Here is a 22,069-nt window from a genome sequence, read left to right as displayed (position 1 = left end):
TACTACTGACTTTACTTTCTCCTGTGTGTGTGTGTGTGTGTGTGTGTGTGTGTGTGTGTGTGTGTGTGTGTGTGTGTGTCAGTCTCACAGATCTGCTAAGTACTATTACAAAATACTTAATTAAATTAGCCGGACAACGTAAAGATCAACGACAACCTGTATAAATAAAATGCACCTGATTTACCCTCTGAGGTTAATCTGATTCATGATGTAACTGGAATGATTTGGTTGATTTGTAAAGATTCACTTATTTTAGTACCACTTCCCCTCATCAGGAGCAGAGATACAGTACATCTCAGCAGTGGTCACAGGTCTCCAAGCCACGACTAAAACTAAGCCTGGCTGCCCTAACAATAGCAGGCACATGTTACAGAGCGAACAAACAGTCAGGAATAGCTAGAAGATCAGACATCCTCATTGTAACCTCTCTCAAGGCCCCTTTCCTCCCTTTCTAAAGCAGGAATATACTGTAGATAAAGAGACACGCACCAGGCATTCAACGGACAAGGTTATTGTGTCTCGGCACATGTTGTGGTTTAGTTGCAAAATTGATTTTGAGCCTTTTCCAAAACCACCTACTGTGTCACTGTCAGTGTATAATGGATTATGTCGAGGGCAGCACCATGTGTAAAGCTATTCAACCAGGTCAGATCAAAATCTACACAATATTATATAACAACATACAAAAAAAACCTGCAGAAAACGATGGACTTGCCAAAGGTCTATGTTACTGGCAGGGCAGGGCTCTTCATTCATCCTCTGACCAGCTAATTAGTTTGAAAACCGCTTGTTGCTGGTCACCATTTGAGGACAAATAGCCATGGGGTACAAACTGAGCAGTCAGGCTCCAGCACCATCACACCAGCACACAGCTGGGAAGTGAGACAGAGACCTGACTGAACTTGGCAATGTCACAAATGCCGCATACAGACACACTTTGTTATTATTATTATTTTAAATCCACATTGATCAGGATTCAACATAAAGTGATAATGTTGGGGTTGAAAGTATGTAGGCCTATGCTATTTCGAACGGAAATAGTCCTCACTATTAAAACGAATTAGATAACACCTTTGCACATATCATGCCGAGGTAAACATGCAACATTTTTACAGTACACTGTTTACAGTACAGTGCTGTACAGTAGGCCCTGTCTGCTCAGATGGGTAAGAGTATGGATTTTTGAAAGCGAGCAGCAGCAGTGCCACCTCGTGGCTGCATTGACAACAATAATTAGCCTACCTTTTTATTCAAGATTCAAAGACGTCTACAATTTTATTTAAATAATTTTAAAATGATCTTTCATTCCTTGTTTTTCTTTCACAAAGTACAACTGGTAAATGGTTGATCTGGATCTGGTAGCAGCCAGGAGTACTCAGGATAAAACTAGTCATTCTGTAATTTAACCCTTTCAAATTATTCTTTAGGCCTCGACGATTTTTCATATACAATTTTCAGTATGCCTGCATGCTACTCGTGATTTCTACAGGGGAAAAAAAGTAACCCTCGGCTACCGTGAGACAATGTTTGGACTACAAAATGCCACAGTCGTACTACAAAACTCCGCCCAGTGTAGTCCGCCAGTATCCCATGATTCCTCGGTGTGCGTGTTTGACCTCTGAGCGCACGGGAAGAAGAAGCTCCCTCACGCTGTACGGTGGTGGTGCTGGTACCTGGCTAACTACTGCTCGGTTGTAAGATCATGGCTGCTTCAAAGCCAGTGGAGCCGCAGTCCGGGACTGGACTACCCCGCTGGCAGCTGGCCCTGCTAGTCGGGACCCCCATAGTGCTGGGAGTCGGGGCGGTTTACCTATGGAACCGCAGCAAGACGAAGGAAACGAAAGGGACTGGAGAGCGGAAAACTCCCGAAGGCAGCGCCAGTCCTGTGCAGGGCCAAGACGGCGCCGCGCGAGCCAACAGCGAGCAGGACAACATGGTACCGTTACCGGACTCTCTCCTCTACTGTGAACGGGACATGCATGCCCCCACGTTAGCATGACTATTCGTGTTGCTGTGCGCCCTCTTTTATGACTGAATATGTCAATGCCGTGGAACCACAGTCAAGGACACCTGACGTTACTGTCAGTGTCGGTGACAGCTGCCTTCAAGGCCGAGAGCAACCTGCTCATCGGTTTCGGATTAGCCAAGGCTAATAGCTAGGTGGCTATAGCTGTCTCGTGAGCTCACGCTATCAGGAATGGGTTGGCTTAACCTGCCCGGTTGCACATATTTTACATTAGTGCAGCTGGTAAACTATGCGCTGCTGACACTCACGTGGGAACAACATGAGTTTTTAACTGTATTTGACCGCATAGCTTTGTAATGTTATCGGGGCGTGCTAGCTAATGTTATCTTCTCAGCAGACTGCTGCGCTATGGCTCTCATTTGAATGCGTCTCGTTTTATTAGTTAATATTTAACAGGCTGTCAATTCATTCACATGATATTCGCTCCACCCCTCATGTGCTATAACGCTATCTGACTCATGAAGCTGGTTCTACCCACTGGTTATTCATTCAAAGTCCACAGACCAAGAATCTACCATTTATGGACTAATTTTTCCCTGCTGAAATGTCTTCAACTTAATTCCCATAGAATCTGTATTATAACTATATATTAATTTCACCCAGCCTCAGTGTACTGGCAGTGCTCACTGGTAGGCTACTGTCAGTTAAAGGTGTCTTGTATTGGCATGCTTGGGTGCAGATGATGTAGAAGTAGCTTCCTAATGTCATAAAATACATTTCTTTAGTTGTGGCAAAGCCTTATTATCAGTTTGAGGCTACTCCTAAAATATTAGAATAACTATTGCATGAGGTCTTAACCCAGAAAGGGAACATGTGGTTTACCAGTATTCACCATTGGACAAAATGGATAGGATTGTTTTGAGACCTCAGGTTAAATGAGTGTGGGTCCCTCTGTAGATGGAGTGAGCGTTAGTATGGCAGCACTGTGCTGGTAATATGGTAAGTCCACTGAGAGGCTTTGGTTACAGTCTAGCAGCTTTACCAGTGTAAACCATTTCACGGTTCAAACATAAACAACAGCCAAGTTGATGTTGATGTAGTGTGTGCTAAGTTAACATCAGTGTAGTATGCTTTCATGTACTGGAGACATTTTACCTTGAGAAACCAAGGTAAATGCACGTCCCTGACTCTGACATAGTTGTTATACAAGGTTTCAATGTTTCAACTCAGGCCTGTCATTTTGATTCCATTCTATCCTTGCCATGTCATTACAGTACACATGCAAAAGCCAGTTGCAGTATATAGGGTTCATGAGCGACACTTTGTTGGCTCTTCAATCCTTAAACCAGTCCACTGAGTCACAGGCGGGGGAAATCATTAATCGATAAACATTGTCTTTTCTCTCTCTCTCTCTCTCTCTCTCATTTAGAGCCCTTTGGATAAGGCCCAAGCAGCCAAGAACAAGGGCAACAAGTACTTCAAGGCCGGCAAGTATGAGAACGCCATCCAGTGCTACACAGAAGCCATCGCTCTCTGCCCCACCGAGCAGAAGACTGACCTATCAACGTTTTACCAGAACAGAGCAGCAGCCTTTGAACAGCAGGTTGGCACCATGCACCTATTAATCTGTGTGGAGATGTTGAGATCTCTTCATTATCAGTGATGCCTATGTCCAGGGAAAAATATTCTGATATAATGTCGAGTTGAATATTTTGTGAGGATTAACCACACATTTTTGGAGTTTACTTGCAAGCGTCCAGTCTGGCACACTCTGCTTCTTTTCTTTAATGTTCTGAGAGATATTGTCTGGGTTAAGGTGCTTGTAGATAGAAAGATAGACAAAATTTCTTGATCAGCATTGATCTAGAAATATGCTCGAAGAGGCTTTAATGGACTTTAAAGGGTCCTCCATTTCTTCCTCTCAAAGCTTTTTCTTTTTTTTTTTTTTTCTTTTTTTTTTGGCATTTTTATGCTTTATTGATAGTGCAGAGAGACAGGGGTGAAATGGGGCAGAGAGGGGAGTGACATGCAGAGAACGACCGTGGGCGGTAATCGAACCCGGGTCGGGCGGGGGACGCCCTACCAACTGAGCTAAGGGCGCCCCTTTCCTCTCAAAGCTTAAAGCCCATAAGAGATGGCATTTTATTCTGCAGAAATATTAGTTTTTCCCCATTTGTCAGCGGATTCTGTGCAAATCAACAACACATCTTTCTGCCCTAGTTTGACTGAAGGTTTATGGCACAGAGATTCATGCAATAATCAAAATCTTCTGCTCAAATTAAACGTGTAATGTTAAAACCTTGATTTATAAGTGAAGGAAATCTATTTCCAGTCCTAAGCTGTGATTTTATTGTTTCAAAGAAACATTATGACCTGTTTTGTTATTGAAGAAACACTTTGTAACTGTTCCATCTCCCGTTAAGCTGCGGTGTGCTAGCGGTGACAGTTGATCTTGGTTACAGATGCTGTTCTGTTTTTTGAAGTGTTGTTTTGTATATTGCTCTTTCAGACATCATAGGTATTGGTGTACTTAGAACATACAGATCTGTGTCTTACCTGTAAACCTTCTGTGGGTGGTGGGCAGGAGTCTGGGCCACTGTTTATTCAGATGCTTATGTTTTAGAAGATTAGCAGCCTTTGACTTAACATTTCAGATGAAATGGACAGAAGTGGTCCAGGACTGCTCTAAGGCAGTAGGAATGAATCCACGCTATATCAAGGCTCTGTTCAGGAGGGCTAAAGCTCTGGAAAAACTGGACAACAAGAAGGAGTGCCTAGAGGGTGAGTCTGATCTTCTTTCTTCTTAAAATGTACTAAGAGTTTTAGTTCCAATGTGTGGCTTGAGTTTACGGTGGGTTTTTGTTCCCCTGTGTTTTAGACGTGACGGCGGTGTGTATTCTTGAGGCCTTCCAGAACCAACAGAGCATGCTGCTAGCAGACAAGGTGCTGAAACACCTGGGCAAAGAGAAGGCCAAAGACAAATACAAGGTATTCGTCCACTTGGAGAGGCTTTAAAATGAAGTTCACCCTGCGTTCCAATAACCATACTTCCCTACTATTTAGTATGCCAGAAAACATTTAGGATGTCCCAATACATGCACGTCAATTGTAGTATGCTGAAAATACATAAATGCCCCACTAACTCCAATAGCATGTTGGAGTATTCGTCTTTTTATTTTTGACATTTCTCGACATAATGAAAAAAAAAATCTTCCTTATCTGATTTTGTTCTATCTCCTGTGGCCCTTAAACTCTTCTGTACTTCAGTATGTAGTGGAGTAAAAAGGAAAGTATGTGATTTGTAACGCAGGGTCAGTTTCATACCACTGAATTGTCACAGTTTAACATCTTCTTTTTTTTTTACCCCTCCTCTGTAGAACCGTGAACCCATGATGCCTTCTCCTCAGTTCATTAAATCCTACTTCAGCTCCTTCACCGACGACATCATCTCACAGGCCCTGCAGAAGGGAGAGAAGAAAGACGAGGACAAGGACAAGGAGGGCGAGGCAGCGGAGGTCACTGAGAGGTCAGAGAATCTTTCATCTGCTCCATGTATATTTTACCATGAGGGACGGACCCTGTGTTGACTAAACAAGACGCGGATTATAACAATTTCTTTTTAGTAAATAAGATATATGCCCCGTGCCATTTTGTAGTGTCTCCACTCCGGATGTTTTCTGTTGCTAAGTACTTGGCACTGGAATTTTGCCTTGTTAAGTTTCCTTTAAAATACAGCTGACCCAGACCGGTTCAAAGAAACCTAAAACTGTTCACCAGATCCACTTATGTAGACAAGTGTGTGTGTGTCTTTGCCTCCTTTTTCCTGAAATTCTAGATCTAAGGTCTTTACATCATCTGTCAGAGTCCTGTGTTTCTTAGTTAAGGAACAATGAGGATATCGTTCAAAGAGAAAAATTAGAATACATAATGGACGATTTGAAAAAGATTGGACTATCACCGCTTGGGTTATAAAGACTTTTGCCTGATCTGTGTCTTCACCTTGTTCAGCTCCGGCTACCTGAAGGCAAAGCAGTACATGGAGGAGGAGAACTATGACAAAATCATCAGCGAATGCACCAAGGAGATCGACTCAGAAGGCCGCTACACCGCAGAGGCCCTGCTGCTGCGCGCCACATTCTACCTGCTGATCGGTAACGCCACCGCCGCTCAACCCGACCTGGACCGGGTCATCAACATGCAGGACGCCAATGTCAAGGTACGGACTGCTTGTTTGATTGAAGCATTTTTCTTAAACGGGAATACCTGGGCATTTGGATTACTGTTTCTTTGATGGTTTGTTTTCACTGAAAAGAGGCATGGAGGGGTAATATATTTAACCTGCCCTGACTTCAATGCACGCTATCCTCTACTTTTCTACAGCTACGAGCCAATGCTTTGATCAAACGCGGTAGCATGTACATGCAGCAGCAGCAGCCGATGCTCTCCACACAAGACTTCAACATGGCGGCCGAGATCGACACGCGTAACCCCGATGTCTACCACCACAGGGGACAGGTAAGGTCACATCGCTTTGTCAACTGGTTAGCTGTCAGTTGCTAACTGCTAATGTAATGTTTGACCCACCTTGCTATAAGCTATAGCGCTAAATTCCCTTATTCCCTCCGCAGCTGAAGATCCTGCTGGACCAGGTGGACGAGGCGGTGGGAGACTTTGATGAGTGCATCCTGCTCAGGCCCGACTCGGCTCTCGCTCAGGCACAGAAATGCTTTGCTCTTGTAAGTCATCAAATCAACATAATTTGGAGTAGATGTGCCATTATCTTAAAGCCTGGAAAATCAAGACCTGCCGCTGGCTAATTAAATTTGCTGCGCCTGTTGGTCTGGACACTCTTCATTAAATATGTCAAGAAATCCCGAGCTACCAATCAAATAGTTTTTTCTGATATGGGCGGGCCTATACCTATGTATGGTGCTCTGGGGCGGAGGTAACCGGATGACGTCATGATAGTAAAAAGAGATGGCTGTGGGTATGTTGTTTGAGACGGCTTTCACCTCGACACTTAGCGATTTGGAAGACGGCACTCAAATCTTTCATTAGCAAGTAAAAGGAATGTTCTGTTTTGCCGACCGACCACGCCAAAAGTTTAATTTAACAGTTAACCCGCTGTTCGCTAAACAAACAGGGCTTAATGTGTCACCTTGTTCATTGCTCTGATTGGTTGTAGTGCTATCCAATTGTGTGCAGTGGCATTTGAAATGCACGCGTAGGTGCCGCCCCTTGAGTTGGAAAGGTCTATATTGGTCGTGGCCAGACCCTCTATCGTTCTAGATATGGGTCTGGGTTTCCAGGCTACCATTATCTAACCTTTCTAATGAACGTATTTTCTATGTTGATTTCTTGAGCTGCCTGAGGCAATACTGAGGGCTACAACTGAAGTTTGTTTTGTTTTGCTTGTGTTCTTCAGTACCGACAAGCTTATACTGGAAACAACCCGTCACAAGTACAGAAAGCCATGGACGGCTTTGAGGACGTCATCATAAGGTTCCCCAAGTGTGCCGAGGGATACGCTCTTTATGCTCAGGTACACAACCAAAAACTGGATTTTCTGTGGGTGCTTTGGTGCTCATTTGCTCTGCCAATTTTACAATATGGTCGGATGAAGAAAATAAGTAGCAATATATTTTTTTTCAGGCTTTGACTGATCAGCAGCAGTTTGGGAAAGCAGACGAGATGTACGACAAGTGTATTGAACTGGAACAAGACAACGCTACCACATATGTCCACAAGGGGTAGGCATTTTCTCCTACTTATAGGTAGTATTTTGTTAAAATAACCTGTGATTTGATATTTGTAAACGATCAGTTGTTAAAATCTTCAATATACGTCCAGTTTGTTACAGCTACAATGGAAACAAGACCTGGACGTGGGTCTAGATCTCATCAGTAAGGCCATTGAAATTGACAACAAATGCGACTTTGCCTACGAAACTATGGGAACCATCGAAGTTCAAAGGTGAGATTAACCCACTTGACTAATCGCACATGTTAGAAAAAAAACTTCTTCAAGCGTTTGTGATGGTAACCAGAGAACTTTGTATTTTCAGGGGCAATCTGGACAAGGCCATAGATATGTTCAACAAGGCCATTAACCTGGCCAAGTCCGAGATGGAGATGGCCCATTTGTACTCACTATGCGACGCAGCGTACGCCCAGACAGAAGTGGCAAGGAAGTACGGTCTGAAACCTCCCACACTGTAACTCCTCCAGCCAGTCCATCAGCCAATTCTCTTCATTGCTCAATCTAATTGTTAAAAAGTGCAACTGTCTGACTTAACTATGATTTGTAAAAAAGGAAAAAGAAATGAGTACAGAATTATACTTTGGGGGAAATAGAAAGAGCTGTGAACATATCTATATACTGTGTTAACATCACATTACAGTGGGGTCGTTATCACGGAACGAAGGATTTGTATTCAAAGTCAAGACGAGGCTGCGATCCACGCCTCCGAGTGACTTGGTGGTTTGTCAGAGTGGGAAGTTGGGGTGGATGGAGAGTCTTAACCAACACAGCCCTTATGTGGCGGACACTTAGTTAAACCAGAGCACCTTTTTATTGCTCAGAAACAGAACAAGAAAAGATTGTCATCTAGAGAGAAAAAGCGTACATGAATGGCCATGTATACCTGCCTAAATTTAAATTGAAAGGATGTGAAATGTAAGTGAATTTAAAACATGCGCAGTCTGTTGAACCGATAACTGACATTACGGCTTTTTGTGACACTTTTAAATCTACAGAACATACTGTGAGAGCTTTATATAGTTCAAATGGACTGTTCACTTGTTAATTTATGCTGAACTAGAGTGGGTTTTGTCCAGTTCCTTACATATTGTAACATACATTTAAGTTCCAAATGCGAGATAAAAATTATAGTCAAAATGTGTAATGTCTGTGTTTTGTAATGCTGGAATTGATCCCATGGACTCGGGGCAGCAGAGAGGTTAACTTGGCATCCTGAAGTGTTTTTTTTTTTTCTTTTTTTTTATGGGATTGCTTGTCTTTTTTTTGTATATGCTTTGTGCAGCATGTTCACTTTATAAATAAATGCAATGCTCGTTCTGTCTTGAAAACTATGAAAACCCCAACTCTAAGATACTTTGGGCAAAACTCTTTTGACTAGAAAAACTTAAACAACTTTGTCTTTAGTTTTTTTGTTATTTTTTCATTTCCTCTGTCAGATGTCACAAGCACTTAGTATTTTCTTTCTTCTCAGAAACATGATTTATTTTCAATTAAATTGTAAAAGATACATTTTTTATGCTACATTACTTTTGTCTTGGCAGAGAAACAAAAAGACTGATGATTTTGCTCTCCTTAAGTTACATCACAACTGGAGCCTTATTATGCGTCACCCACACAGCACTGAGGATCTCTTGGTACGGTGAATGATTTGGTTCTCAAGTAGCATCCGTACTTCATCAACAATAAAAACAAGCCACCGCTGTTGGATTATCAGAATATATTTCAATTGTATTAGATAAAAAACGAAATTTAAATACTTGTTCGTATAGTTTATTTATCTAGCTGGAGTGATGGCTGATACAAAGGAACCAAATCATGCATTCCAACTGCAGCTGTTGAGGACTACATCAGCACGGAAATCATCTCTCTTAGATTTACAGGATCAAACAAGAGTTAACCTTTTAAGGAATTATAATCTGCAATGTCCACATCATTTTGGCTGTTTGATAAAAATCACACTTGACATTCTTCATCAACGATATGTATGGTGACCAAAGTGAAAGAAAATATGAATCCTGAATAATAAAGTTATAATTCCTGCAATGAATTTCACCTTTGCAAGTTTCTTTTTAATCCTGCCCAGCAATGCCTGTTATTATGCAGTTCTCAGACAAGCTTTACTTTATAGACTGGAACTCCTCTGTTGGAGTAAAACATCAAAATTTAAATAATCTAGCTTTTACACTAGGCTTTCTCAGGCACTTCACAAGTACATTTTTTTGTTATTAATGTATGAAGATTTGTTACATCAGGAAAACTGTGGATAATGACATTAATGATCACTGAATGAGTGAATACTATTTAAGTTGACTCCGTTTCAGGCTCCTTGTATACACAGCCACAATTAATGTTATTCGTAAGAGAGGCTATGCTTTTCCTGCTAAATAAGTTTAAATTGCTGTAAAAAAAGACATCTGTTCAGACACCAATTAAAAACAAAATGGTTTACATGATGATACCATGGTTTATACATCAATAGCCTATTTAGAAACACACTAAGCAGGCATATGCTTACCACTGGCTTTCAGTACTGCCTCTGAAATCCAAATAAATGTAATAAGATTATTAAACCCACAGACATAAACACACACTGCACAACACATTACCTGCAGACAGCTATTTTTGAAGGGTCAAACTATGCACTGGCAGTAATAATGCAGTAGCCTATACAGTAGGCCTAATATAAGGAGCAAAAGTTTGTCAAATAGGGCCTACAGCTTTTAGCCTTTTTGACAATAACATCAGGAAAAACGTTCTATTCAATATATCTGTTACACTTAAAAAGCACAAAGTCGAAACAAATATCACCCTCATCTTTGCTAAATTAAACAATGAAACAATCTCAGTTGCTCATTAAACCAGTGACAGCGACGCGCGACATAGCGGACGCGTTGACGGCCCGTGACGTGTCTCCGTCAACACACAACAATGGCGGACGCCTCAGAGGAAGCTCTTCTTCAGGGCAGCTGGTAAGACCATTTGTAACCGGACTAACAGTACAAGAAATGTTTCTTCGCAATTGTCAAACGATAGTTCTGGCTTCTTCTAAAGGACTTCGACGTGAAGTAACTAAAAATGTGTTTGAGTAGTTAATCTGTTCCGCTGACGATGGATGCTAAGCCTTAAACCAATTCAGTACCCGTTACTGTTCGACAGCTAGCCTGCTAACGATAATTAGCCAAGTTGGCTCTGGAAAATTAGTAGCCAAGTCCAATAAATGGTCACTATTGACCGATAAGCTTTTAAGGATAGGTCTGTTTTTATTTTCACTTTCTTTCTCGCATTCAGCTTACAGACACGGCTTGTTAGCCGGGATGCTAACAATAACTAGCTGGATAGTCGGTGTCGAATTGGAACCAGACCTCAGTCAGCTTGTTTCTCTCATGTAATAGGTTCAACTTAATAATAATGTAATCAGGTTACATGATTCACTTGATGCAATACATCACTTAGAACGTGGACTTGTCAATAGAACTACTTAAAGAGTTTGGCGATGTAGTGATAATACAGTATAGACTAATCTAAGACATTCCCATTTCTGAGTGTGTAAAAACACCTGTTAAGTGGGCTAACACATTTCACTCGAATATATTGAAAATACACACTGGAATCTTCAGTCTGACAGACTAAATGTCTCTTTACTGGTAGTTAACATGTGCTGTTATTAATTCAAATATTCATATCAATAAACATTTGATCTATTAAATGTCAAACGTAAATAAAAGTGCTCAGTACTGGATTATAATCTTTTTTTTCTTCAAATTTTAAAAGATTAATTCGTGTTAACTAAAATCTTGGTCATTTTTATGTCTATATCCATTACTTAGAGAAAATACTAATCTCTTCAGCTCAGAATGCCTCATAATGGTTCATTGACAACACTACTGTATAAATAATATACTGTTGATGTGTCAGCAACAATTGAGTCATTACAGAGCGGTTGATCAATTCTAAACATTTTCTGTGATGACGTTACAACCTTGTGGGAAACAATGACACATGTCACTCCTTGTAAAAAAAACCTCCTCTTTATATGTGGTGTAGCTTAACTTTCTTGAACTGGTTTTTTCCCTTCATTTCTTGACTGTATTGTGATGGTTCTTGTACAGGGACCAGGATCTAGCTGAAGCTCTGGACTCTGGTGGCTCAGACATGGAGATGGACAGAGCCATTGTCCAGGTCCAGGAGCACTCAGCCCAGCACAGGGCCAAGATGTGGAAGGTGAGGCGCTTGATACAAAAAAAATATATTTATTTTTTAATTCACAAGGTGACTGTCACTGCAGTTCAAAAGCTGTATTTGTAAGTTTATTATTAGCCATCTACAAGATATTCTGTAGGTTTCTACATTGAAGTGAGTAAAGCTTCTAATTATCCAGTCCACGTGCTGTAGTGGTGAGGAGTTCTGTCGTCAGTACAGACAGTAAGTCAGCAGACTGGAAAGACCAGCGTCTCAGGCCCACATAATGTAAAGGCTGTGGCCTCTTGATGACAAACCCACAGTTAAGGTGTCACTTGTGTTTGAAAGCACATACCTACATGAATGATGCGGACAGGTGCTACCTACCTGTGTGTGCTTCCATTCTATGACAGGCTGAACATGATTATGACACGTTGCCCTTTTTAGCTTTGCAGACGTCACTTCGGCCATGCATGCAAAACACCATGTAGCCTATTATCTTCTGCGTCTTTCTATGGAGCTACAATGAATAAGTTGTTTGTGTCAGTGCCCATCATAAAGCCGGGTTTACCACTTCTGTAGGGCAGCTTCACCCCTGTTGACTATGCAACTCAGCATAAATGGAGCCTGCATTTCACCATTTCACATTTATTTGAAGAATCATTAAGTTGTTCCGTTCGATTTTAGATTTTTAAGGAAAGGACTTCTCCCCCTAATGTAGACACTAGTGGCTGGTAAAGCCACCGTACTCAACAACTGGGTCAGACTGAACTAAAATGATCTGCTTGGTTACGCCTGGCCTAGGGTTTATAACATGAATAGGCTACTAACTGTCTGGGGTCTATGTTGGCCGTAAACTGAAAGCAGAAAGAAAACAACACTGTATTTTTAAGTATTTGTTTTGATTATCACTAGTGATATCGTCATCGCAATATTTTCCTGATATCCTGCAGCCCTACTTGTAATCATTCTTATCTGCTAAATAAGTAGTTATTTAAAAAAAAACATCACTACTGGGATTGCACAGATTGCTGGGTTGTGTCTCTGAGTTGTAAACACACTATCACAGGTAAACAAATATCAGCTACATCTGTAGATTAGATGTTGAGTAGTGGAGCAGCAGTTGAGTCACTGGTTGCAGATCAGTTTTAAGACGTGTTAATCAGGTGTCCCTCCTGTTTGTGTGTTTGCAGATCGCACTCAATGTCTCTGGAAAAGGAGACAGTCTGTCTCCCTGGGACGGCGTCCTGGATCTACCAGAACAAACCCTCATTCACAACCGCAGTCAACAGCTGATTGGTGAGTAACTTCCTTGCTGCGATAAAAGTAGCCAGTCAGCACCTCTGCCGTCCATGTCTGCTCAGCATTGTTCTGCTTCTGGTTCTTTAAATGTTAGATGTGGATGTCTCATGTTTCTTTTTGACCTATAGTAGAAGGTTTACTAATACTCCCTGTTTGGTGTCCATTGTTTAGACCAGCTGGAAGTGTCGGAGGAAGAGAGGACTGATATGGTGTCTGATGTTGAGTCAGTCATCACTTTCTACTGCAAGTCCCGTAACATTTCCTTCACCCCGGAGCTGAGCTGGCCTCACCTGCTCAAACCACTGCTGGGGCTGCAGCTTCCCCGCAGTGACCTCTACAACTGCTTCTACGCCATCATGAACAAATACATCCCCAGGTGAGCTGTCCACTGTGCTCATTGCCTCCACATTACATTCACTTGTTGACAGCAGACTTGAATTGTAAATGGTGTCGAACATGTCCATATGTCCATTTCAGGGACTGTGTGGCAAACGGCCGACCCTTCCACCTGTACAGACTACTGCTGCAGTACCACGAGCCAGAGCTCTGCTCCTTCTTGGACACCAAAAAGATCACGCCCGACTCCTACGGCATCAACTGGGTATGTGTTCCTTTTTTTCACAGTCGCAGCTTGTCAAAGTCATTCTGACATTTTATTTCCCGCCGATTCCGACAGTGAATACAATACGTACGTAGCCATGCCTGATCTACTCTGTGTTATATTTCCTCTATAGCTGGGCAGTCTGTTCTCCAGCAACTGCCTCCCAGACGTTACACAGGCCTTGTGGGACTTCTACCTCCAGCAGGCAGACCCCTTCCTCATCTTCTTCCTCATGCTCATCATCCTCGTCAATGCCAAGTAAGTCAATCGCTAGTGGACGCTAAAGAGAAATGTTTGTGTACAGAGGAACCTTAAATGTAAATCTGATTTTGTTTGATTTATTTAGAGAGAGCGTCCTAGCAGAAGAAGGAGGCAGCAAAGAGGACATTATCAGTAAGTTTGACTTGCTTGTCCTTTCCTATGCCAGTTTGTTGGATACCCTGTTAAACACCGGACCTAAACACTGCTCTCTTTGTTCCAGAAATGCTGGAGGCTTCTCCCTCTCTCCTGGAGGCCGAGGACATTGAAGATTTGTTTTCCCTGGCGCAGTATTACCAGAGCAAAACCCCTTTGTCCCTCAGAAAGGTAAGGCCCTTACACTGTGTAAGGATTAGCGCTGAGCAGAACCAATACTGTGTCAACAAAGGCATTAAAGCAGCTGCACAAGAGAAGTGATTGTTCCCAAGCTATTATTGTGTGTATGCTTTTTTCTGCCCCCGTGTAGATGAACCAGAATCTGTTTGGGAGCAGCCTGGTGGCTCTGAAAGAAGAGGACACTGACCTGAGTCAAGCGCTGTGTCTCCCTGTGTCTGTCCCCGACATCCTGCAGGCCAACCAGCTGCAGCAGGTCACTAGCATTATTATCACTTAACACTAGAAGTACTATTGAGTGAGATTGAAGTGGGGTTGTATGAGGTGCTTTTGCATAGCTAGTCCGTTACCGTATGGAGACTGTGATCACAGTGTCACTATAAAGAGTTTGGGGGAGATGTCGTTGTAGCAGAAGTCACACTTGTTCTGTTGCAGCTGGATTTTTTTTTTCACCACAAATACAAATGCTTCCCTAGAAAATAGACATCCATTCAATTGTATGCTCAATGTAGGATTTCTTCACTGCTTTTAGTGTGCCGCTTTGTAGCCGTTTGTTTTTGCACTTTTTTTTCTCTGCGTAGTTCGGCCATGTATTCCTACGCCAGCTGCCATAGCTCTGGGTAGAACATTGGATCTTGGCCGAGTGATACAATTAGTGTACAATTGAACAGATATTCATTTTTTAGGTAAGCCTGTGGTGAAAAAAAGTTTTTTTGCTGGTCCCCTCTGCAACTGTACAGGGACGTCTATCCCAAACTCATTTGTAGTGACTACACTGATGCAAAAGTTCCTCATACAACCCCACTAGAAATATACTGAACTATCCCTTTTCAGGACGGGGTGCGTTTCTTCGTGGTGGATTGTCGGCCTGCAGAGCAGTACAACGCAGGACACCTGTCCACTGCCTTCCACCTGGACTCTGACCTGGTGAGAGAAGAGCACATTTAAACTACAGTCAAATGGATGCTGTAGGCGACTGCATATGGAAGAATAAAAGGTGTTTTTTTTTCCCTTTCTTCTCCCAGATGCTCCAGAACCCCTCTGAGTTTGCCCTCTCAGTCAAGTCCCTCCTGGAGGCTCAGAAACAGTCTCTGGAGTCAGGCTCCATCGCCAGTGGAGAACACCTGTGTTTTATGGGCAGTGGTCGGGAGGAGGAGGACATGTACATGAACATGGTTCTGGCCCATTTCCTACAGGTGACTGACATGAAAACTATTTTTTTAATGGATGAGGAGGTTATCTGTGAAGAAAATAATATGATAAACTTTAATTTGATTGGCTTCCTGTAAGGGGACACACGTTGCTACATGACATTAATCTCCCAATGTATGTGTCCTTTCTTTTACAGAAAAGTAAAGAATATGTCAGCATTGCTAAAGGAGGTTTCATGGGTAAGTTTCTGACTAAGAGAATACTGACGTACCAAGGGCCAGACACAAAGAACTAAAACTCGGTACACACTATTCCAACAGACAGTAACATGCACATGCATTATTTTATTAAGGCCTGTGCATACGTCGGGTTGTGTTTGTGTTATACATGTCTGCCATTGTAGATAATATGCACGCACACAATCCTCATCTCCACTCTCACAGTCAGCCATACATGGACTGACTGTGGTTATTTTTCTGGGGCATTTTTCATGATTTCAGTCATGACAGTTTGTAAAGACCAAGAGGAACTGGGGTAGAGAGGGGGAAACATGCAGTAAAGGGTCCAAGCTGGAGTCAAACACAGGACCGCTGCCAAGAGGACTTAGCCTTATTGGTGTACACTCTACTCGGTCAGCCAACAGCTATCTTTGGCAATGTTTTATGGTGTTTTATTATTAGATTACGTCTCTCACCTTTGTGTTTCAACTCCACCTTATACGTATCAGGCTGGGCTGGCTCTGGAGAGCATGTAGGCAGTGTCTGAAGTATGCTTAGTGGTTAGGTGCTCACATTCTCAACTTATTCATTCCAAGAACTTTCAGAGGACATTACATAGAAACTCATGATTTTGAATCATTTGATTTTTTTTTTTGCAAATTGTGCACTGCTGTGTTATTGTATGTAACTGTGTGGTTACTGATAGTCATTATTATTATTTTAACTACTTTTTGCCAGGGTTGGGGGTAGTTCACTCATTTTCCTTGTTAAAATGTTAATGTTTACCTTTTTAAAGGTAAAGAACTTTCAGTTTTAGTCCATTCTTGCATCCCCTTTGGACTAAGGCGTTAGTTATTTTTACTACCCCAGCTGTAGTTCCTGGGTGAGCGTACCCAAGACAAAGGCATTAAGAAAAACTATATAAAAATAGCATTCTTTGCACTGATGGTCTTGTTTGCTGTTGTATGTAAGTTATGATCATCAGAGAAAAAATTAGAGTTTTTCAGAAATAAAAAGTTCCTCGTATCACCTTTTAATATGTAAATAAATAATAAAGTGAATGTGTTGAGAATGACATGCAGATCCATTGATTATTTTTCTGGCCCCCGTGTATAATGATAATAATGCAGAAGAATGTGAGAAGTATAAACTCACAGAGCGTTTGTGTGTTTTCAGCTCTCCAAAAGCACCTGGTAGACATGAACATTGAGGGTCTGGACTCTTCATACCTTCACTGGATCGTCAGCACGTCAGGATCTCACAGTAGCCTCAGCTCTGCCGATGTAAGTGGACAGAAACGTTTGTGAATGAACCAATGAGTGGTTTGACTTGACCAGAAATCACTGAGGCATCATGTTTCTAGTTTTTCCTTTAGCTGCTACATTTTTACCTATGTGTACTTTGTTTCCCTGATCCAGGGAGAGTCACTCAGTAGCCCCGGAGACAGCAAAGGCGTCAAGTCTCTGGTCAACAAAATGACGTTTGCCTTCAAGTCCAAGTCGGTGAACGTCAAGGAGAAGATGATCAGCTTCATCGAGAACACCTCCACCCCTGTAGAAAGGTGAGGCTGCTGACTTCCCCTCTCAATGTTTAGGTGAAAACTTAAACAGTTTGCTACAGATTCTTTTAAGACTTCAAATTAGTATTTGAAAACATTTCCAAAATTATAATCGAAGACTTAACTTTATTGGACGTTATGCACAGTTACACCAGACTTATCAAAGTGTGAACTATGTAGCATGTAATAAAAAATAAAAATTAGACTTTTCTTCTTACACAGCTGAAATATCACACTAAACTGACTGGACGATCAAATCCCAGATGGATGACTTAAATTGTAACTGACATTTAGCTGTGCATTTTATTTTTATTTTTTGTATTTTGATTTAAGTTTTGCCATGCCTTGTGCCTTATTCCACGCTAGAATGTCTTTCAATCTGCCCTGGCCAGAGAAGGTGGTCCCAGATCGGTAAGAGCTCCCTGACATCAAGCTGTTTGTTACCAGCATGTCCACTGGCTGTAGCCCCCCCCCCCCTGCACCAGTCTGTGGGATTGTAGGAGAGTCAGCACTGTGTCACATTACGCATGCTTGGTATCGGCATCTCTGCTCATGTAACAACAACACACGTTCCCATAGTAGAATGGAGGAGGAGGGGGGTGGGGGGGGGCAGGCTGTGTTCCAGGTGTTAATCTGTCTTCATGCTTTCACTAACATCAACACAAGCCGTTAAGTGTTTCAGTCCGCACTAGAGAGGCTGCTGGGGCCACTCGGGAAGCATTGACTCATCTCAACATCCACTAAGCCACTGAGGCCGTCGTGTCTTTCTAGTCTGAATCCCTGAGAAGGAACCTCAGCTTCACTTCTGTCTTGCTTGGAGATGCCCACTAACAGTCTTTGTCTTTTCCATTTCATTGTGCTTCTTTTAGATGATAGACAGGGCTACACAGAAAACATTAACAAACTGTACAGAAATAATATATATATTAAAAATAAATAATACAAATAGCCCTGAATATCATACACTGACTAATATGTAGCTCTTCTGTGAGTATAAACGTCTCATATTTAACCTCCTGTCTTTTATATTTAACAGCATAACCTGGCAGTCATGGTGCTAATAACTTTGTGTTGCAGCCCGGGACGCCTTCATGCCATTTCTATATGTGTGCCACCTTGTTCTCCTTGTTCTTGTTCTATGTTTTCAATTAGACTTTGTATCGCAGCCAACTGATGTGTCTTCGCACATTGCTCGACTCACAGGCTGCTTGTTGCTTTCCATCCCCCAGGCACGTGAGCAGCAGCGACCGCGTTGGCAAACCGTACCGCGGGGTCAAGCCTGTTTTCAGTATCGGTGACGAAGAGGAGTATGACACAGGTGCACCCATAGAAGACTAGCTAGTAAAGTCAAGATGAGAAGGGGACTGAAAATATAGAATTTTCTGTTTTAAAAAAAAAACAAATGTTAACCTTGATCTAAACCCCTCCCAGCAGATGAGATCGACAGCTCGTCCACGTCAGACGACGACAGGAAGGAGATCGTCAACATTCAGACCTGGATCAACAAACCAGACGTCAAGCATCACATTCCATGTAATGAGGTGAAAGAAACCGGTCACATGTTCCCCAGGTTAGTACCAATGTCCCCCTCCCAACACCCAGACACAGACACAGAAGGTTCTATTGGGCAAGAAGCAGGGGAAGTTGCTTTGATATACTGTATGACTAATAAGCACTGCTTTAAACATGAATGAACAAGAGGCATCGCAATCATTCAGGAGTCCTGGGTTAGTTAACACTAGCCTCTGACTCTTTCTTCCTCCAGCCACCTGTTGATCACAGCCACTCACATGTACTGCCTGCGGGAGATCGCGTCCAGGAAAGGCTTCTCCTACATCCAGTCCAGACAAGCGCTCAACTCCGTGGTGAAGATCACATCCAAAAAGAAACATCCCGAACTGATTACATTCAAGTTCGGCACCAACAACTCAGCCGGAGTGGAGATATCAGCAGTGGAGAGGTGATTGTCTTCAAATGTAACACCCTTATAATCAGAAAAAAGGCCATACTGGGTGTACGTTTACAGCAGTGATACCATTTATATTATTGACTAGCAGGTTTTGAGTTTTTCACTGATTGAGGTAGATGTTATTCCTCTTTTAAAACTGCACAAGAAGTAGTACTAGGATGATTTACATAACATACATAACACAGGTTCAACTGTTCTGAGTTTGATTGCATAGAAATGAGCAGTATTTATATACATATAACATTGTGTGTAGACACTGAGTTTTTAGCAATATGTCGTATTGTCTCGGTATATGTTTTGCGAGATTCTTGCCAATACACAGCCCTTATATCTCACACCTCATTTATCTCATACTTTGGGAGTCTCAAGACATACAGCGGGGACCTATATTAATGTTGAAAAAACATGAAAAAGTGCATTTTGCATAATACCTTTAAAACCTTCCAGAGGTTTGACAGAGAATATGTTCTGTTTTGTGGGTAGTCATTGTCTCTTTGCCTCCCTCCCTCCACAGATATTTGATACCCAATGCAGGCGACGCCACCAAGGTGATCAAGCAGCAGATCATGAAAGTGCTGGATGCTCTGGAGAGCTCGTAAAGGGAAGAGCATGGGGGTCGTGAGGGCCAGCCGTGACACAAACTGTTAGAAGAGTCTCTTTGTGCCCAGAGGGACGGCTGTCCTCCCTCCTGGAGCCATCCAGTGCAGTGTTGACTGTGAAGCCCCCTGTGTGTCTGTGTTTGGGACCTGGGGAGGGAGGGGCACACTGCTGGCTGCACGCCTGTGGGACAGGCTGTGTGTGTGTTGAAATACTTAGGTGCTCCGCAGTCATCCAGCCATTCTCTTTAACACTAAGTTAAAAAAAAATATATTGGTTTTACTGTATGTTTTTTTTCTTTATTATTGATAAAAACAGGCGATCTCATTACAGCACAAATCATACTTTTGAAAACTTTCCCTCTGGCCTTAACGTAGCGCTTTGACCCTCCTGTCATCTCTTCATTTACCCATCATATGTGGTGAGAGTAGACAAATCATTGCTCCAGTTAGGAAGTGAGCATGAGTAGGCCAGCCCAAACATTAAGACAAACTCCCTGAGACACACACTCACACTCACACACGCACCAAAGCAGTGCTGTCACATTAGGCAGGTTTCCTACTACAACAACTGTTTTTGATGACTCTTATTTCCCAGCAGGCAGGCCTTAAATAGGAAGTATTTAAATAGGAACTGTTTGAGGAGGTTAATGAATATGTGATGTATATACTGTGTAAACTGCTCTATATCAGCACATACCTTTTGCGGTGTCATTTTGAAAAGCATATCCTATATGCTTACTATATGCAGTTAAACTTAACACTGGATTTCTCAGCCAGTTCCCAAAGTAAGAAGTTCACCTTTCTGTCTAGAGTAGGAGCTTTTTTACAGTGTTTCTGGGAGATCATTTATTATCTTGCTTTTTACATGAAATAATGAATCCAGCTCATCTCATAGCAGTGTGTTGTATTTCTCTGAAAGCATCCCTCAGCCCTCTGGACTACACAAACAGGAGGGTTTGGTGATTGCAGTTAAGAGCCAGAGCACCACGCTGTTTTTCCATTCTAGTCACATTCACTATGTGTATTATTTCTTCCAAGTTACCTGATGAAATTGGAATAAAAAAAAGTTAGCAATTATGTTGGCACCTGAAAGGCTATTACTGTAACTGATGCTAACTTCACTTATATATTTAGAAAGAAGAGTTCCCTGTAATAAGGACTGTGTTTTCTTCTTTGAGAAGATTGAAAAGATTGTACAAAGGAAAGTCATTATATATCTAATGTTTTTTGCAGACCAGTCAGTCTTGTCCATTGTATTAAGTGTAAAAGCTTGCGCAGCTTTAGTTTTTGCTTGCCACTGTTGCCTTGGGCCTCGTGCCTGTGATGTGTGATACTGGCACCAGCATTGGCAACATATCACAGTGTATCGCTGCTTCTCCTCTAATCTTTAACTCTTGCTTTGGACCTTTCCACCCCCTCCCCCCGCTTTATTCTTGCTTCCTTTTTTCATTTGCATTTGACGTCTAGTTGCGCAGGCAGCCTGGGTGTAAAGTCATGCAGCGCCTGTCCAGAGAGGGTCTGTTCCGTTATTTTATTTTTGATTATTATTATTAAAAGAGGAAAGAGGTCAACCTGAGTAAAACATATGGCACATTTAAAAAAACATGGGCTCCTAAATCTGTTCCCCTCTACACTCCAGTCTCTCCTAGCATTCCCGTGTTAATCCACGCATTGTGTTGTCATTTTGTGATACTTTTTCAGTATTGGAACTAGAACATTCTTGATCGGGAGTCTTTCTCTGTAACATCACTGGCAAAAGGATGCCACCACTAGTCGGAAATGCATCATGTCTGAAATGTACTCTCTTGCACCTTACTGTACTGCTATTATTTTCTAAGCGTTTCTGTTTTTTAATAAATGGAGATTATTTGACTGCACCTGTGGAGGTTAGGTCATTCGTACATTCATTGACATGTGTGTAAATATAATTATTGGTGTGGCTTTTGTAAAAAGCGACTGTACGACGGAGATCTTTCATAGAAAGTGCACGTCTATTTGAAGAGCGGTTGCTGCCATGTGTTCAAATGCTGGAACAAAGAAGTTTATTTTTCTCCTAAATGGAGACCATGTGAATGACAAACAGATATCCAGCCAGTTGCACTATGGAAGAGGTTGGTTTATGACTGTCTGTTGATAGAAAAGTCCAACAATTCAAAGTAAGACAAAGGCCATTC

The 22,069-nt window shown here is 42.0% G+C and overlaps 2 protein-coding genes across 5 annotated transcripts; both read left to right on the top strand.

Moving 5' to 3' along the window:
* The first annotated feature begins 1,640 nt into the window (after positions 1 to 1,640).
* tomm70a (translocase of outer mitochondrial membrane 70 homolog A) lies at positions 1,641 to 9,761 on the top strand. Its single transcript, XM_080032488.1, has 12 exons — positions 1,641 to 1,936; positions 3,396 to 3,569; positions 4,621 to 4,747; positions 4,845 to 4,954; positions 5,344 to 5,492; positions 5,975 to 6,182; positions 6,347 to 6,481; positions 6,595 to 6,702; positions 7,392 to 7,508; positions 7,619 to 7,716; positions 7,817 to 7,939; positions 8,031 to 9,761. Exons 1-12 carry the CDS (start codon positions 1,703 to 1,705, stop codon positions 8,182 to 8,184), a joined length of 1,737 nt encoding a protein of 578 aa, XP_079888614.1. The 5' UTR covers positions 1,641 to 1,702; the 3' UTR covers positions 8,185 to 9,761.
* Positions 9,762 to 10,654: 893 nt separating this feature from the next.
* Positions 10,655 to 21,772, top strand: tbc1d23 (TBC1 domain family, member 23; the record flags this gene model as incomplete). Of its 4 annotated transcripts, none has more annotated exons than XM_080033195.1 (19): positions 10,655 to 10,695; positions 11,836 to 11,947; positions 13,099 to 13,204; positions 13,379 to 13,583; positions 13,685 to 13,808; positions 13,942 to 14,066; positions 14,155 to 14,201; positions 14,290 to 14,393; positions 14,533 to 14,655; positions 15,234 to 15,326; positions 15,425 to 15,595; positions 15,748 to 15,790; positions 16,946 to 17,052; positions 17,188 to 17,330; positions 17,694 to 17,738; positions 18,557 to 18,645; positions 18,762 to 18,897; positions 19,093 to 19,287; positions 19,811 to 21,772. In XM_080033195.1, the coding sequence occupies 19 exons, from the start codon at positions 10,655 to 10,657 to the stop codon at positions 19,893 to 19,895; spliced, it is 2,094 nt and encodes a 697-aa protein (XP_079889321.1). In that variant the 3' UTR covers positions 19,896 to 21,772. The 4 variants fall into 4 exon arrangements, with proteins under 4 accessions (XP_079889321.1, XP_079889320.1, XP_079889323.1 ...); XM_080033194.1 differs by having other exon boundaries at positions 18,759 to 18,897; XM_080033197.1 differs by lacking the exon at positions 17,694 to 17,738.
* Positions 21,773 to 22,069: the final 297 nt, after the last annotated feature.

This window comes from Ammodytes marinus, assembly GCF_949987685.1.
Source record: "Ammodytes marinus genome assembly, chromosome: 8".
Lineage (NCBI taxonomy): Eukaryota > Metazoa > Chordata > Actinopteri > Uranoscopiformes > Ammodytidae > Ammodytes > Ammodytes marinus.
Note: the sequence above shows the minus strand (reverse complement) of the source record. Positions and strands in the feature narration are given on the sequence as shown.